The sequence below is a fragment of the Lithobates pipiens genome, unplaced genomic scaffold, assembly GCF_037356315.1.
Source record: "Lithobates pipiens isolate NorthernLeopardFrog02 unplaced genomic scaffold, aLitPip1_a1.2 Scaffold_6, whole genome shotgun sequence".
NCBI classification, from domain to species: domain Eukaryota; kingdom Metazoa; phylum Chordata; class Amphibia; order Anura; family Ranidae; genus Lithobates; species Lithobates pipiens.
The window spans coordinates 7,345,204-7,362,792 of NW_027507881.1; the positions used below are offsets into that span (position 1 = coordinate 7,345,204).

Sequence of the window (17,589 nt, forward strand, 5' to 3'; positions counted from 1 at the left end):
TGACACTGATGGGCACGGATATGTGGCGCTGGGGTGCAGCACCGTTGTTGAGGTAGATTGTGGGCACTGATGGGTGGCACTGTGGGCACTGATGTGGGGCACTGTGGGCACTGATGGGTGGCACTATGAGCACTGATGGGGGCACTTTTTTTATTACTTAGGTGGCACTGGAATGGGGCAGGTGGGCACTGGTAAGCTGGCCGTGATCGGGACTGATGTCCTGATCACTGCCGCCGGTGATCGGGACTGATGTCCTGATCACTGCCGCCGGTGATCGGCTCTTTTTTTCCGTCAAAATTTCTGACAAAGTTTAAGAGCAGGAAAGCGGGTCAGAATTTTCTGACAACAAAATCCGATCGTTTAAATTCCGAAAGTGTGTAGACAAGTCTGACGGACAAGTGCCACGCATGCTCAGAATAAATTAAGAGACCACAGCTATTGGCTACTGGCCCGTTTATAGTCCCGTCGTACGTGTTGTATGTCACCTCATTAAGAACGATCGGATTTTCCGGCAACTTTGTCCGACCGTGTGTATGTGTAAGGTAAACCGGACCCCATCACTAAAAGGCCACTGCGGATACCTGCTCATGCTCGTACACATTGCACACGTGCTAATATTCATAAGCAAAGGACCAACATAATGCTCGCATTGCCAGTTCATTGCGCACGGATATGTGCACATGCGCACATTGATGCGCGAACGAGTGTGCATGTGCGCGCGTGTGTGCAATTAGCACTTGGTGCCCAGTGGCCTATTTAAACTGCTCTGTCACTGCAAACAAGTGCTGGATAATCTTCAGCTCCTTCCTGACCCACCGAGTCCTGATCCGTTGCTCCTGTTTGTTTGTGTATGACCCGGCTCCCCTTTGGACTTTCCCTCTGCTTGCTTCTTTACTCTGTTACCTGGTATCCTGACTTCGGCCTGTTTATTGGACTTGATCTGCCTGCTGACTTGGTACCACATTGTCTGGCTGTTACTCGACCTTGGCCTGGCCTCTAGACTTGCTTTTGTCTGCTGATTCGGTACCCTGCTGCCCGGTTGCTGCTGACGGCTGCTCTCCTTCTGGTTTCGCTCCTGTCCACACTCTGGTGCCCAGCTGCTTCTACTTCCTGCTCCAAGAACAGTGACTGCCAACTCTACCCACCTTCAGAGGGGACATCACCAGCCAGCTACCTGGCACTCGTGCCACTCCTTGCCTTTACACTTTCTGTTCCCACCTTCAGGAGTATAGGCGGAAGGAGCAAGGGAGGCCTCTATCACATTCCAGTCTCCACCAGGTACGTGATAGTATGCAAGACACAAAATCCGTCTGAAAAAATCTGATGGATTTTGTTGTCGGAATGTCTGACCGTGTGTACAGGGCATTAGGCTTCAAAAAGGAAACAAATCCATCAGAGCAATAGCAGCAACATTAGGAGTGGCCAAATCAACAGTTTGGTACATTCTGAGGAAAGAACAATGCACTGGTTAGCTCAGCAGCATAAAACGGCCTGGATTTCCATGGAAGACAACAGTGATGGATGATCACAGGATCCCCTCTATGGTAAAGAAAAACTCATTCACAACATCTGGACAAGGGAAGGACACTCTCCAGGAGGTGGGCGTATCATTGTCAAAGTCTACAATCAAGAGAAGACTTCACAATGTCAGGTCACCTGAGAGCAGGTGACAGATGCACTCCGTAGGAGTCGGAAGTGCACCGCTAGGTAGTGGACCTTAGGACTGACTGCTGCAGATTGTACCCAGGGAGATTCAGGACACAGGTCTACAGGATCACTAACGCAGATCCCAATGGGAGCTGGAGCATAGATTCCCCAGGGCGCGGAGTCTAAGAGCCAGCGGGTGTTCGCCAGAGCCTCCAGTGGTGAGGATGGACTTTGCTGCAGTCTGGCTCCAGGTCGCGACCCCTAGGGTCTCACAGCTCACGCTCACAGTAGGATACAGGAGAAGGAAGCAGCAGGCTGGAACAACAAGGATAGTAAGTGGATACGGCAGGTCAGGGCAACTAGCAGACAGGAACAACAGAGTACACAACAAAGGTTCAGGGTCACAGGCAGACAGGGATGGTCGGAGACATGCAAAAGGTCAAGGTCACAAGCAGACAGGAATCGTAGAGAACACGCCAAGGTCGGTAACAGAGTCAAACATAGAGCACACGGCAAGCAGTTACCAGGAAGCCAAACACACAATGAATACACAATGGTTGATCAGCCCCGCTGGCTTGCAGTGCAAAGGGTAATATAGGGTTCCCTGATAGGGCCTGGGGTGGAGCCACGCTTAGAGGAGAGGTTATAAAAACCACCAGGTGAAAGTGGCTGGCCTCTTAGTCACAACACATGGAGGGGAGGTAAGCAAACAGAGGAAGATCACTGCATAACCATGACACACGAGAGCAAATACAGAGGGTTCACCACAAGGTGCAAACTATTCATAAACCGGAAGAATAGAAAAGCCAGATTAGGACTTTGCCAAAAAACATCTAAAAAAGCCAGACCAGTTCTGGAAAAGCATTCTTTGGCTGAATGAATCTAAGATTAATGAATGAATGAATGAATGAATGAAATACTTATATAGCGCACAATGCGAACTGAATCGCCTCTAGGCGCTGTGGCGAGCTTTGATCATCTGCTAAAAGAGGAAGGTCTTGAGTTTTTTCCTAAAAGCCAGGTGATTTTCTTCCAGGCGGATGTTGATTGGTAGAGCATTCCATAGCCGAGGCCCTTGGACAGCGAATCTCCGATCCCCCTTGGATTTATACCGGGCTTTGGGCACGAGGAGGAGGTTTTTGTTGGCTGATCGAAGACTGCGGTTTGGTGTGTAATGATTTATTTTCTCCATTAGGTATTGCGGAGCTTCTCTATGAACGCATTTGTGGGTGAGGCAAAGGGTCTTGAACGTGATCCGATTTTTTACGGTTAGCCAATGTAAGCTCCTCAGTGAAGGAGAAATGGATTCCCAGGGTTTTTTTCCTGTTATCAGCCTTGCCGCTGTGTTTTGGATCAGTTGTAATCGCGCAAGTTGATATTGTGGTAATCCTATGTAAAGCGAGTTTGCGTAGTCCAGTCGTGAATTAATGATTGTTCCAACTACCACTGCTTTGTCATTCTTTGGGATAAAAGGGAGGAGTCTGCGAAGCATGCGCAGCAGATGGTGAGATCGACTGACTACTGCTCCTATTTGCGCATCCATTGACATTTGTGCGTCTAAAATAACCCCGAGACTCTTCGCTTTGGTCTTTGGGGAGATAGTCTGCCCAAAGACGGTTGGTGGAGACCAGGAGGTTTTGGTTGCGGGCTTATGATTTTGGTGTAAGATAAGAAGCTCTGTCTTTGATTGGTTCAGCTGGAGGGAGTTGGTGGTCATCCAGTCCTCTATTGATTTGAGGCAGTTTTCAAGTTGTTGTTGGTGATCTTTTTTTCCATTGATCCGGAAATAAAGTTGCGTGTCGTCAGCGTAAGAGTGGAAGCAGAGATCTGAGCATCTGATGATTTGAAGGAGTGGGCGAATGTAAATGTTGAAGAGAACGGGTGACAAAGGAGAGCCTTGAGGGACTCCGCAGGTGACTGCCCGAGTTTCGGAGAGGAATTTTCCTAGTTTCACTGTCTGTGACCGATTTCCTAGGAAGGACGCGAACCATTGGAGATCTATGTCTTGGACTCCGGCTACTTCTGTGAGGCGGACGAGTAGAGTATTGTGATCTACTGTATCAAACGCTGCACTTAGGTCTAGCAGTACGAGGAGACACGGCTCTCCGTCATCTGCCGCTTCAAGGGCGTCATCCCAAATCTTGAGGAGAGCTGTTTCTGTTCCATGACCCGGGCGGAAGCCTGATTGCAGCGGGTCCAGGAGTTTGTGAGTATCCAGGTGAAGTTGTAGCTGATGTACTACAGCTTTCTCCATGATCTTAGAAATGGTGTTGAGGCTTGTAATTGGCCTACGGTTGTTTGGATCCTGAGGGTCCAGGTTTGGTTTCTTGAGTAGAGGTTTGACGATGCCTTGTTTGAGGATGCTGGGAACAATCCCTGCATTAATCTGTACCAGAATGGCGGGAAGAAAAAAGTGTGGAGAAGGCTTGGAACAGCTCATGATCCAAAGCACACAACCTCATCTGTGGTTACATGATGGAGCTGGGTCAATGGTCATTGGGTCATTGGTGTTTATTGATGATGTAACAGAAGACAGAAGCAGCCAGATGAATTCTGCAGTGATTAGAGATATACTGTCAGCCCAGATTCAGCCAAATGCAGCAAAGTTGATTGGACGGCGCTTCAGAGTACAGATGGACAATGATCCAAAACACACTGCAAAAGCAACCCAGGAGCTTTTTTTTACAATCCTTTATATTTGTGTGCGACATGTGAAAATGCATAAGATGAAACAATCCAAATACAAGACCAAGCGTACAAACACCACATTATAGTAGTAAATGAACCACAATCTCAGGGAAACCACCCGTGGACTTAACCCAGGAGCCTTTGAAGGAAAAGAAGTGGAATATCCTGCAATGGCCGAGTCAGTCACCTGATCTCAACCCAGTCGAGCATTTCACTTGCTGAAGGCAAAACTAAAGGCAGAAAGAGCCACAAACAAAGAACAACTGAAGAAAGCTGCCGTTAGAGCCTGGCAAAGAATCAGAAAGGAGGAAACAGTCTTTGGTAATGTCCATGGGTCCCAGACTTCAGGCAGTCATTGCCAGCAAAGGATTCTCAACAAAATATAAAAAATGAACATTTTATTTATGATTATATTCATTTGTCCGATTTACATTTGAGCCCCTGAAAATGGGGGGGGGGGGGGGGCTGTGTCTAAAAATGATTGCAGTTCCTAAAATTTGTACTTTTGTATTTATGTTCAACCCCTTGAATTAAACCTGAGAGTCTGCAAATCAAATTCATTTGGATTGCTTTGTTTTAATTTTATTGCGATGGCATACAGAGCCAAAAGTATGTGTGTGTATGTATATATATGAATGTATGTATGTATGTATGTATGTATGTATGTGTGTATATATATATATATATATATATATATATATATATATAATAAACACAAACACATATATATGTATATGTATGTGTATATATATATATATATATATACACATACATATGTGTGTGTGTGTGTGTATGTATATATATATATATTTTTTATATATATATATATATATATATATATATATATATGTGTGTGTGTGTGTGTGTGTATATATATATATATATATATATATATATATATATATATATATATATACAAAGAAAATATATAAATATATATATAACTCATGCTTCTCTTTTAATCTATTTATTTAAATTGTATTGTAATTATTTTATTATAGACTGTATTTATTTGAACTTTTTATTTTATCTGTAGAATATAAAATTTTAATTGTTTTTTTTATTTATTTTTACGTTGGCTATCAAGGGACGAGACACATCCTGTGTGTCAAGAACTGGAGTAAATTTAATTTACCACAACATATACTTTATTTTTTTGTATTTTTGGCATCTCTATAAATCATCAAAATTTTCTTGTTTTTGACTATTGAATTTTTATTTTTTTTCCCTGTACGTTGTTGAGCTGTGTGCTTTATAGAGAGACAGATGCGGTCCCTCTGGACATACATAAGCAGATGACAAAATACAGCTCGGGGCATATTATTTTCCTGCACTATCTCGGTTGTATCTTTCTTCCTTTATCCCGCTCTTTTATGTTGGTGTTTAGGAAAAAAAAAAAAAAAATCTTGTTTACTTCTCCAGCATATAGAGCAAGGGATAGATTAACATGACATGTGTAGATCCTTCTAATCTGTGTGAAGAATGCGGTAAAGGCGCTTTGTGAGTCTGCCATGCATTGTGTCTAGTAAATGAACAGATTGGTTAGAATGGCGGGTTATCAATGCACAATAGTTAATGTAGAAGTATTTGTATTTTTGTTACCCCCGAGCTGTCAAGCTGTCAGCATGTACCATGCGGCTTCTTAAACTCTTACATCCAAATTATGTTTATGGATCAGCTGTGCAACCTATTGTGTATTTTCTCATTAATAATGCACCTTGTTTTTTTTTTTTTTCGTTTTTTTTGGCTTACAGTATAAGCATGCTATTGTCAAATGACAAGGAAGCATGAATTATGGGGAAATAATATAAAATGTTACTGTAAGGAATTTGTATAAATATAAAGTTTTCATGTGCAGAGGTTGTCCCTGATTGGATTTCTGCCATTTGCGTTTTTTTAATCACCCCCCCCCCCCCCCCTGTACACCCCCTATGGACCCGAGCAATTTTTACATTTCTGCTATGGACCTGTTTAATCAGCAATATCTTTGTCAGTACTTAAGATAACAAAGTAATACCTATACCGATTTGCCATAGGATTGTATCCACCCACCATAGGGTGGTATGGACACCACTAGGCCTCTGAAGGTATGCTGTGGTATCCGGTACCAAGCTATCAGTAGCAGGTCCTTTCCTGTAAGTCCTGTAAGTTGGGAGGTGGGGCCTCCATGGATTAGAATTGTTTTTCCAGCACATCCTATAGATGCTCGATTGGATCAAGATTTTGGAGAATTTGTAGACCAAGCCAACATCTCAAACTCAATGTGTTCCTCAAACCGTTTTTAAATTCATCAGACCGGCTACCTTCTTCCATTGCTCCATGGTCCAGTTCTGATGCTCATGTGCCCATTGTAGGTGATTTTTTGCCATGGACATGGGTCAGCATGGGCACCCTGACCGGTCTGTGGCTATGCAGCCCCATACACAAGAAGCTACGATGCTCTGGAGGTGGGGGCCCCAAGGATTGGAATTGTTTTTCCAGCACATTCCATAGATGCTCGATTGGATCAAGGTTTTGGAGAATTTGTAGGCCAAGCCAACATATCAAACTTGGTGTGTTCCTCAAACCATTTTTAAATTCATCAGACCAGGCCACCTTCTTACATTGCTCCGTGGTCCAGTTCTGATGCTCACGTGCCCATTTGTAGGCGATTTTTGACCACGGATACAGGTCAGCATCGGCACCCTGACTGGTCTGTGGCTACGCAGCCCCATACACAACAAACTGCAATGCTCTGGAGGTGGGGCCCCCATGAATTGGACTTGTTTTTCCAGCACATCCCATAGATGCTCGATTGGATTGAGATTTGGGAGAATTTGGAGGCCAAGCCAACATCTCAAATGCTGTGTGTTTTTAGATGTTTTTTGGCAAAGTCATAATCTGGCTTTTCTATTCTTCAGGCTTATGAATAGTTTGCACCTTGTGGTGAACCCTCTGTATTTGCTCCTGTGAAGTCTTCTCTTGATTGTAGACTTTGACAATGATATGCCCACTTTCACTTGTCCCCACCTCCTGGAGAGTGTCCTTCACTTGTCTGGATGTTGTGAATGGGTTTTTCTTTACCATAGAGAGGATCCTGCAATCATTCACCACTGTTGTCTTCCGTGGACATCGAGACCTTCAATATCTCAATGTTGTGTTCCTCAAACCATTTTTTAATTCATCAGACCAGACCACCTTCTTCCATTGCTCTGTGGTCCAGTTCTGATGCTCACATTCTCATTTGTAGGCGATTTTTGGCCAAGGACATGGGTCAGCATGGGCACCCTGACCTGTCTGCGCCTAAGCAGCCCCATAAAGAACAAACTGCGATGCTCTGACATCTTTCAATCAGAACCAACATTCACTTTTTCAGCAATTTGAGCTATAGTGGTTCTTCTCTTGGTTTGGACTACACAGGTCAGCCTACCCTCCCCACGTGCATCAGTGAGCCTTGGCCACCCATGATCCTGTTGCCAGTTCTCCAGTTTTCCTTCCTTGGACCACTTTTGGTCGATCCTGACCACTGCAAAGCGGGAACATCCCACAAGAACTTTAGTTTTTAAGTTGCTCTGACCCAGGAGGTATATTGTTGCTGGGGGGAGGAGGGTGTGTATTGTTCCTGGGGGGAATCTATTCTTGTGGAGGAAAGTCTATTGGTGCAAGGGAGGTCTGTGGTTGCTGGGGGAGGAGGGGTTAATTATTCCTGGGTGGGATCTACTGTTGAGGGGAGGGTCTATTGCTGTTGGCTGCTGGAGAATCTGTTGATGCTGCCTGCTCTGAGATCTGTTGTTGCTCTGGTGGATCTATTGTTACTGGGGGTATTTTCTTTCAGGGGGTATATGATTGCTGGTGGTCTAATGTTGCTGGCTGCATGCGGATCTATTTTATTGCCTTTCTTGTTATCAATAACAAATTTCCATAAAAATTACTTAGCTCCACAAAATTAAAATAGTCCTGTTTTTTCTAAAAGGGGCAGTACTGGGAGTATAGGGGGTGAAACCAAGGGAGGGTGCTGAAGGTAGGTAGGGGGCGGAGACAAGGGGTGACTCGGAAGGAGTACCTGCACCTATTCTCTGATAAAAAGTATCACATATACTTTGTCCCCTGGGGGAAAAAACACTGTAATAAAAAATAAATGAAAAAAATAGGCTTCTTCTTAAAATTACCCTTGACTGCATGTTTAAAGTGGTTGTAAAGTCTTTTTTTGACTTTTACCTACAGGAAAGCCTATAATAAGGCTTACCAGTAGGTAAAAAAAATATCTCCTAAACCTGTATGGTTTAGGAGATATTCTCCTCGCAATGCGCCGCTGACTGCAGCGGCGCATGCGCACAGGGGATTCTCGGCTGGAAGCCCGGCAGACGCCGGACCCTGCCGGGAAGAAATCTCCCGTGCGCATGCGTGGGAGTGACGATATCGCGGCTCCGGCCACTCACAGCGCCGGAGCCGCGATACCCGGAAGAAACGCAGAGGGAACATGTCAGCTCCCTCGGAGTAGATCGGGCCAGATGTCGGGGCCTCGTTCTAAGGTAAGTATTTCATAATGAGCTAGTATGTGGTGCATACTAGCTCATTATGCCTTTTCCTTTGCAGGTGAGAAAAAAAAAAATAATTCAGCGGGTTTACAACCGCTTTAAGGTGAAGAACAATTTCAACGTGAAAAAAAAAATACTTTTTGCTAAATCACTCCCCAATTGATTGTTTTATTGTACATTGTGCTGTTATAGGTTTCTTTCATGTTTTTGTATCACCTGTACATGTTTTCCTAATTGCACTCATTTGTGATGATTGACTGCTCGTAGATCAGTACCATGTTGGGTTAGGGTTGTAGATGTGATGAATTACCACTTTATACTGTCCACTTAGCATGTGTAATTTTTTACGAGAGCAGTTCTTTTTATTTGTATAGTGTCAGGTTTTATGACAGTCTTGTATGGCACAGTGAGAATAATTTATTCTGCGCATTCTTCCTTTTGAGAAAGAATCTTGTTTCAGTCCACTTTACAGCTAATTCAAGATATATTGAGACTGTATAAATTATGTCGAGATTCTTTCTTACACTACATAAAACATATTTAAAAAGACTGAAAGAAAGAATAGTGGAGGTGTCATCTATGATAATCGGTCAGATATTAGCGTTAACTCTGCAACACGAACAAAAAAACTAAACAAAAAAACAGCAGCTAACACCTTAATTATCACTGTGGGCAACATTTTCCCTTTATCCATTGTATTCCATGTTTTTTTTTTTTTTTTTTTTACTTGATCCTAAAGCCGCGTACACACGGGCCGATTGTATGGCCTACTTAGTCCGTCATACAATCTGACGGACAGTCCGTCATACTTTCCAATGAACGGACTTGACCACACACGGATGCACAAACAGTCCGTTGAAAGCTTGCGCGATGACGTGTACAGCACATACGACGGGACTAGAAATAGGAAGTCCAATACACAGCAATGCAACCTTCCGCCGTGTAAATCCTTTCTGAGCATGCGCCATTCTTAGTCCGTCGAACTAGCCTACTCACGAGCGGATTGTCCGCTGAAACCAAAGTATGACGGACAATATTACGGAAATTCCGAAATACTTAGTCCGCCAGACTGCACGCTGAAAAAGTCCGCTGAAGCCCACACACGAGCGGACTGTCCGCTAAAATGTGTTTCGGCGGACTAAGTAGGCCATACAATCCGCCCGTGTGTACGCGGCTTTACATGTACTAGACTTTCTAGGAGCATTTGTCAAGGGAACCTGGCAGGTAAGACATGGTGGGGTAGCTGCCATGGCTGCTACCCCCATCTTTTTGAAGGTGCATTCTTCAGGGCCTTTATGGTCAGTCTTCAAGTCATTAACTAAAACCCATAAGAGGTGTCCAGACACCCAATGTAAACATGGATGTTCTAGATCACTGGGTTTTAAAGATGGGATCAGGACTGCTCTAGAACATGTGCCTTTTAAGAATGAATTAGCAAGGGCAGCTTCTAGATTCCTTTGAAGGATTATTTTTCTTTACGGACTGGGCAAGTTGTATGTGCTAAATATTTTGTAGCATAGACCAAAAGAGGCTAGTAGGTCTCACTGGTAGAGAAGAACCTAAGAGGCTAGAAGGTTACATTTTTAGAAGACCTGCAGAGACTAGTAGGTGACAAATGTAGAATAGATCCTAAGAGACTAGTAGTGTACATTTCTAGAATAGACACAAAGAGGCTAGTAGGGTACATTTGTAGAATATATCCTAAGAGGCTAGTAGGGTACATTTGTAGAATATATCCTAAGAGGGTAGTAGGGTACATTTGTAGAATATATCCTAAGAGGCTAGTAGGGTACATTTGTAGAATATATCCTAAGAGGGTAGTAGGGTACATTTGTAGAATAGATCCTAAAAGATGAGTAGGTTGCATTTGTAGAAGACCCATAGAGGCTAGTAGGTTACATTTGTAGAATAGAGGCTAGTAGGTTATATGTAAAGACATAAAAAACTAAGAGGGTAGTAGGTTACGTTTGCTGAATAGAACCGAAGAGGTTAGTAGATTACATTTGTAGAGTAGAAACTAAGGCTAGTGGTTTATTTTTGTAGATAGACTCGAAGAGGCTAGAAGGTTAAATATGGAGAATTAACACTAAGAGGCTAGTATATTCAATTTGCAGAGTAGACACTAAGGCTGCGTACACACGGGCGGACTGTATGGCCTACTTAGTCCGTCGAAACACATTTCAGCGGACAGTCCGCTCGTGTGTGGGCTTCAGCGGACGTTTTCAGCGTGCAGTCTGGCGTACTAAGTATTTCGGATTTTTCGAAATTCTGTCCGTCATACTTTGGTTTCAGCGGACAATCCGCTCGTGAGTAGGCTAGTTCGACGGACTAAGAATGGCGCATGCTCAGAAAGGGTGCATTGCTGTGTATTGGACTTCCTATTTCTAGTCCCGTCGTACGTGCTGTACACGTCATCGCGCAAGCTTTGGACGGACTGTTTGTGCATCCGTGTGTGGTCAAGTCCGTTCATTCGAAAGTATGACGGACTGTCCGTCGGATTGTATGACGGACTAAGTAGGCCATACAGTCCGCCCGTGTGTACGCGGCTTAAGAGGCTAGTGTGTTATTTTTGTATATATATCCTAAGAGGCTAGTAGGTTACATTTGTGGACTAACCCAATGAGGCTAGTAGGGTTTTAACCTGAAAATAAAGGTGAAACACAGTCTGAGACCCCTCTGTTTGTATATCTGAGTCCCCTTTCCGTAGCATTATTGCTTAACAAATGCCTGAACTGTATAGATTTATTAAGTTAAGCAATGGAAGGAGCATTTTTCTGCAGAAGAGGTGAATCAGTTACTGTCATTGTGAATCAGGAATGTCAGTTTGTTTATTGCCCTAAAAAAATTGCTCTTCATAAATCCTACTCTACTATTCATATTTATAAAATTTTGAGGCTGCAACACGGTTATATCACTGTGGATCACAAATCACTTAAGCTGCTACATAATGAGGGTCTTGCTGGTGTTCATACAGAGAAAAACCCCTTTAAACATATGTTAATTATTGCATTTGGCAGATTTATTGGTCTGGATGTCTTAATCTTTTTGTTGTGTTCTTCTTTGTCAGGCTGTGACAGTGAGCACTGGGGTCCACACTGCAGTAACCGCTGCCAGTGTCAGAATGAGGCACTGTGCAACCCCATCACCGGTGCCTGTGTATGCTCTGAAGGGTACAGAGGATGGCGCTGTGAAGACTGGTGTGACCCCGGGACCTACGGCAAAGCTTGTCAGCTGAGGTGCCAGTGCCAGAACGGAGCAACGTGTGACCACAGGACTGGCGAGTGTCACTGTGCCCCTGGATACACGGGAGCCTTGTAAGTAGCTAAAAGACACATTCAATTATCATTAATGATCTTATATTTGGATTTGACCTTTTTAAAAAATGAAATCTCTGCCAAAAGACACAGTATAAGCGTGTAGGAAGGGGTTAACCTATCCTCATTAGTTTGGGCCTTTATTTGCAGGAAGTGGCCTGCTAATCCTGCTCTTTTGGCAGGAATCCAGTAAAGAGGGGAGAATTGCATACCAGGAAGAGGAAGGATCTGAGTGCTAAGTAGAACTGTGTTTGGTTCCTCCACATGGGCTTCTCTAGCTATGGCTCTTGAGACACCCAAAACTTTGTAAGGACTTAACACTGCACCAGAAGATTTGCTTTGCCAATGTTGGGAAGTTGTACACCAATATTGCCAAGTAAAAGAAGAAGAAATTTGCTTCTGGATGAAGGTGTGTTATTTTACGAGGCTGCCTGATTACCTGAGTAGACATACCCAGGGCCGTCTTTAAGGCAGGGCAAAAGGGGCAGCTGCCCTGGGCCCTGTCATTGTTGTGGGGCCCAAAGCAGCTGCCTCTTACTTGCCAACTATCCCAAGTTTACATTCCCTTGTCCCTTGAGGTTTTAGTCCTGTGCTGTGTCCTGATATCTCAGTGTGAAGTTCTGCTATTAATGCTGCCCAGCTCTGACCTATTGTTGTGTACAGATGACTCACCTGCAGACCCTGTGTTTACATGTAAATGACCAGCCTTCATATGTAAATAGCAGTGACATGCATATGTAAATAGCTGAAGCCAACGGCATTGATATGTAAATAAAGGCAGCATTCATATGTATATCATGCACCCTTGCAGTGAGGAGATGATGTACTGTAACCTATAGCAACCAGTGAGCAGTATTACTGTACAGTATCAGTGTATCAGTGACCCTTAAGGAGTGCTGTAACCTCTAGCAACCAGTCAGTAGGCAGTAATGATATGCTGTAACCTCTGGCAACCAATCGCAATCGCTGCCTGATCTGATACAGTAAACTGATTTTAAGTCTAGCTGCTATTTATTGTATGTCTCAGAGAAGATGGAGAGCGAAATTGCATGGGGGGAGGGGGCCCTAAGAAAAATTTTGCCCAGGGTCCAATCAATATTAAAGAAGGCCCTAGACATACCGTATGTAATTTGATAAGAGTTGGACAGGTGCAACCCGTAACATACTACACTGGTGTAGGTGCACAGGATCCTGAATCAAAAGTAGACATGGTTGTGTCAGGAGTTGGTGGTGGCTAGTGGGAGAGGTCTACCCTCCTGATGGTGAGTAGAGGGCACCTCAAATGGAGCATATATTGGGTGACCTGAGCCCTTGTCCCCCATAGTGCCCCATAGGGCCCCAAGTACATAGTGAGATGTCCACAGCCTGTAACCGCAGGATATGAATGCAAGGCCTTGTGAAGGAATAACTCTCAACCAGAGGAGGAGTTGGTGCTGCGCTGGACTGAGGGGTGGCATTGGGGGGGTTATTAGCAGAATACAAAACACTCCTGCGCACAAGTCAGTACTAGATGGACTAGATCTTGTGATGGATAATGTCTCTGGTCTTGCTGCCCTCAAGGATAGGGTTTCCCTTTGGGGGGGGGGGGGGGGGGGGAGTTATTAACCTGTCAGCTGTACACACAGAGAGAGGAGTTTGAATTTAGGTATGGTATAAAGAAATTGGCCTCCTGGATATCATTGTGGCCTCTTAGTGGAGAATGACTACATTGGTCATCTAGGGGGTGGCCTACATGTAGCCTCGCATTTCTGAACTCTGTCTTAAAATTCTAACTGTCTGGCTGTTTCTGGCTTCAATACTTTCCAAACCCAAAACAGATAAGCTCATAGTGAAGTTCTACCCGTTTCAGCTCAGTGACTCCAAAAATCATTGAAGCCATTAGATCAGTATAGCAGACGAGCAGTAAGATCTTTACTATTAGAAGTAGCCCATATATTTTGGATGAACTCAGGGTTCCGTTAGGATTCTAAACTATTTATGGTGCGTTGTATACAAGTGTACTGAAGCCAAGAAGACACATTTTAGTTGTAGAACGTCTTTGTGCTCTTTTGTAAATTCTTACGTGTGATTGTTTTTTTTTTTTTGTTTTTTGTTCACATGGTAGTTGTGAGGAGCTGTGCCCATCAGGAAGCCATGGGGCACTATGTGAGCTTCGCTGTCCTTGCCAGAACGGAGGTGTGTGTCATCATGTGACGGGCGAATGTTCCTGTCCAGCAGGATGGACGGTAAGAACATATTCATTTTGCCTAAGCAGTAAACTACAAACTGTACCCTTTTGCCCTGAATGTCTCCTAAAAAAATAGCAGTGCACTTTCTGTGTCTAGGCACCTTTGTTCTGTAGTCTCGTAGCTGTATATATGTGCAGTGCAAGATTATCTCACACCTTACCAACCATTCTGGGGCCGCCACCCCTCTTTGCCAATCTTTCCACTCATTTCTGCTCTTCCAAAAAATTAAATTCTAAATAATAACAACAAACTACAAAGCCATCCACAACTCGGCCCCAACCTAACCAATCTCATCTCAAAATATCACCCAAATTTGACTCTTTGCTCTTCCCAAGACCTCCTGCTCTTGAGCTCCCCCATCACCTCCTCCCATGCTTACTTCCAGGACTTCTCCAGAGCCTCTTCCCATCCTCTGGAATTCCCTATGCCATTCTATCCAACTATATCTTACTTTGTTCCTGAAAACTCATCCCTTCAGGGAAGCCTAACCTGCCTTTCAGGTCAGTGACAATATTTTTATTCTCTTCTATTGGTTGAAGTAGATGGACTTGTGTACTTTTTCAACCTGAATGTGTCCATATTAGGTCACTGATGTCACAAGCATCCCCGTCCCATTGTATACATCATCTGCAGGGCAAGGAATCTCTCAATGTTACTTAACCACGCAGTTGAAAAAGATAGTGGAAAAGCCCACTTTACCCTGAGTTCCCTACACTCTCAAAGTGTGAGCCAGCTATTTAATGCCACCTAAAAGTAGAACCCATACTTTTTAATGTTTATTACATATAAAAGTGTTAAACAAGTCATTTTGTAATTTAAGGTAGCAATGAAGTCTCCTTTAAACGTTGCCACCCATGTCATTTTATAAAAATGTAAAAAAAAAAATTCACACATAGCTTCCTTGAAATAATGTAACTTGAAGGTGTCTCGGATCCCAATGGTGTACCAAATACACCCAGAAATTTCACTTTCTACTTGTATGATTATTGCACTGCTTTTCCATGAGGTCTGCCCAAAGTTATATGTCTGGCATCCCCTACAATGAGTTAAATTGTTTTATGAGAAACCCTCTTTGGCTCACCCTCCCCTAACGTGATGTAGACATTGATGCTTTTCCCATTACAACTCAGACACTGGACCAGGTGGGTATGATGAAAGCTAAGACTTTGTACCAGGTGGGTATAATAAGGGCTATGATTGGACCATGTGGGTATAATAAAGACATTGGACCAGCTGAGTATAATGAAGGTTAAGACATTGGACCAAGTGGGTATAATGAAGACATTGCACCAAGTAGATATAGTGAAGACATTGGGCGTGGGTGATTATAATGAAGACATTGGGCCAGGTTGGTATAATAAAGGTTAAGACTTTGGACCAAGTGGGTATAATGAAGACACTGGACCAGGTGGGTGTAATGTGGGCTAAGGTTGGACCATGCGGGTATAGTGAAGATACTGGACCAGATGGTTATAGTGAAGGCTAAGACTTTGGACCAAGTGGATATAATGAAGACATTGGGCCAGGTGGGTATAATGAAGGCTAAGGCTTTGGACCAAGTGGGTATAGAAGATATTAGACTGGGTGGGTATAATGAAGGCTAAGACATTGGAACAAATGGGTATAATAATGATATTTGACCAGGTGGGTAAAATGTAGGCTGAGACTTTGGACCAAGAGGGCAAAATTAAGACATTGGACCAGGTGGGTGTAATGAGGGCTAATATAGGACCATGTGGGTATAATAAAGATATTGGACCAGGTGGGTAGAATGAGGGCTAAGATTGGACCATGTGGGTATAATGAAGAATTTGGACCTAGTGGGTATAATGAAGACACTGGCCCAAGTTGATATACTGAAGACATTGGGCCAGGTGGGTATTATTAAGGCCAAGACTTTGGACCAAGTGGGTACATTGAAGCCATTGGACCAGGTGCTTATAATGAAGACACTGGACCAAATGGGTATAGTGAAGGCTAAGACATTGGACCACGTGGGTATAATTAAGACATTGAACTAGGGAGTATAATGAAAACATTGGATCAAGTGGATATAATGAAGACATTGGGCCAGGTGGGTATAATGAATCTAAGGCTTTGGACCAAGTTGGTAAAATGAAGATATTAGACTGGGTGGGTATAATGTAGGCTAAGACTTTGGACCAAGTTGGTATAATAATGATATTGGATCAGGTGGGTATAATGTAGGCTAAGACTTTGGACCAAGTGGGTATAATAATGATATTGGACCAGGTGGGTATAATGAAGGCTTAAACTTTGGACCAGGTAGGAATAATGTAGGCTAAGACTTTGGACCAAGTGGATATAATAATGATATTGGACCAGGTGGGTATAATGTAGGCTAAGACTTTGGACCAAGTGGGTATAATAATGATATTGGACCAGGTGGGTATAATGTAGGCTAACACTTTGGACCAAGTGGGTATAAAGCCTCATACACACGATAGGACTTTGTACAAACTTTCCCTTGGATTTTTGTACAAAGGGCGTCGGCCGTGAACTTGTATTGCATACACACAGCAGGACTTTTTCAGCCAACTTTCACCAAATCATGTGGTTTTTCTGCTCTTTACCGCCACCTTTGGTCAACTTCTGTATTGTTGTCTGATCTTTTGCATTGGTTCTGAGCATGCCTGTTTGTACTTTGTAGAAAAGTCCTATGGTTTTCTGTACACGCGATCAGACTTTGCTCCATCAGACTTTTGTTCCCAGAAAGTTTGTCCGTTCGCACAGCCAACAAAAGTCTGATGAAAACCAAAAAAGTTTGTCCGATGGAGCGTACACGCGGTTGGATGTTGCTCCAAAACAGCTAATTTGCATGTTTGTTGTCAAAAAGTCTGATCGTGTGTATGGGCCTAAATAATGATATTGGACCAGGGGGGTATAATGTAGGCTAAAGCCGCGTACACACGGGCGGACTGTCTGTCCAACTTAGTCTGCTGAAACACATTTCAGCGGACAGTCCGCTCGTGTGTGGGCTTCAGCGGACTTTTTCAGCGGACAGTCTGGCGGACTAAGTCTTTTGGAATTTCCGTAATACAGTCCATCCAACTTTGGTTTCAGCGGACAGTCCGCTCGTGAGTAGGCTAGTTGGACGGACTAAGTATGGCGCATGCTCAGAAAGGATTTACACGGCGGAAGGTTGCATTGGACGTCCTATTTCTAGTCCCGTCG

At 43.7% G+C, this 17,589-nt stretch overlaps 1 protein-coding gene across 4 annotated transcripts in view; it reads left to right on the forward strand.

Moving 5' to 3' along the window:
* The window catches only part of LOC143958211 (multiple epidermal growth factor-like domains protein 11), a 970,559-nt gene that overhangs the window by 560,647 nt on the left and 392,323 nt on the right, over positions 1-17,589 (forward strand). For all 4 annotated transcript variants that reach the window (XM_077467688.1, XM_077467691.1, XM_077467690.1 and 1 more), the window contains exons 6-7: positions 11,920-12,166; positions 14,271-14,391. In XM_077467688.1, coding sequence (XP_077323814.1) covers positions 11,920-12,166; positions 14,271-14,391 — 368 coding nt within the window. The remainder of the gene's footprint in view (positions 1-11,919; positions 12,167-14,270; positions 14,392-17,589) is intronic.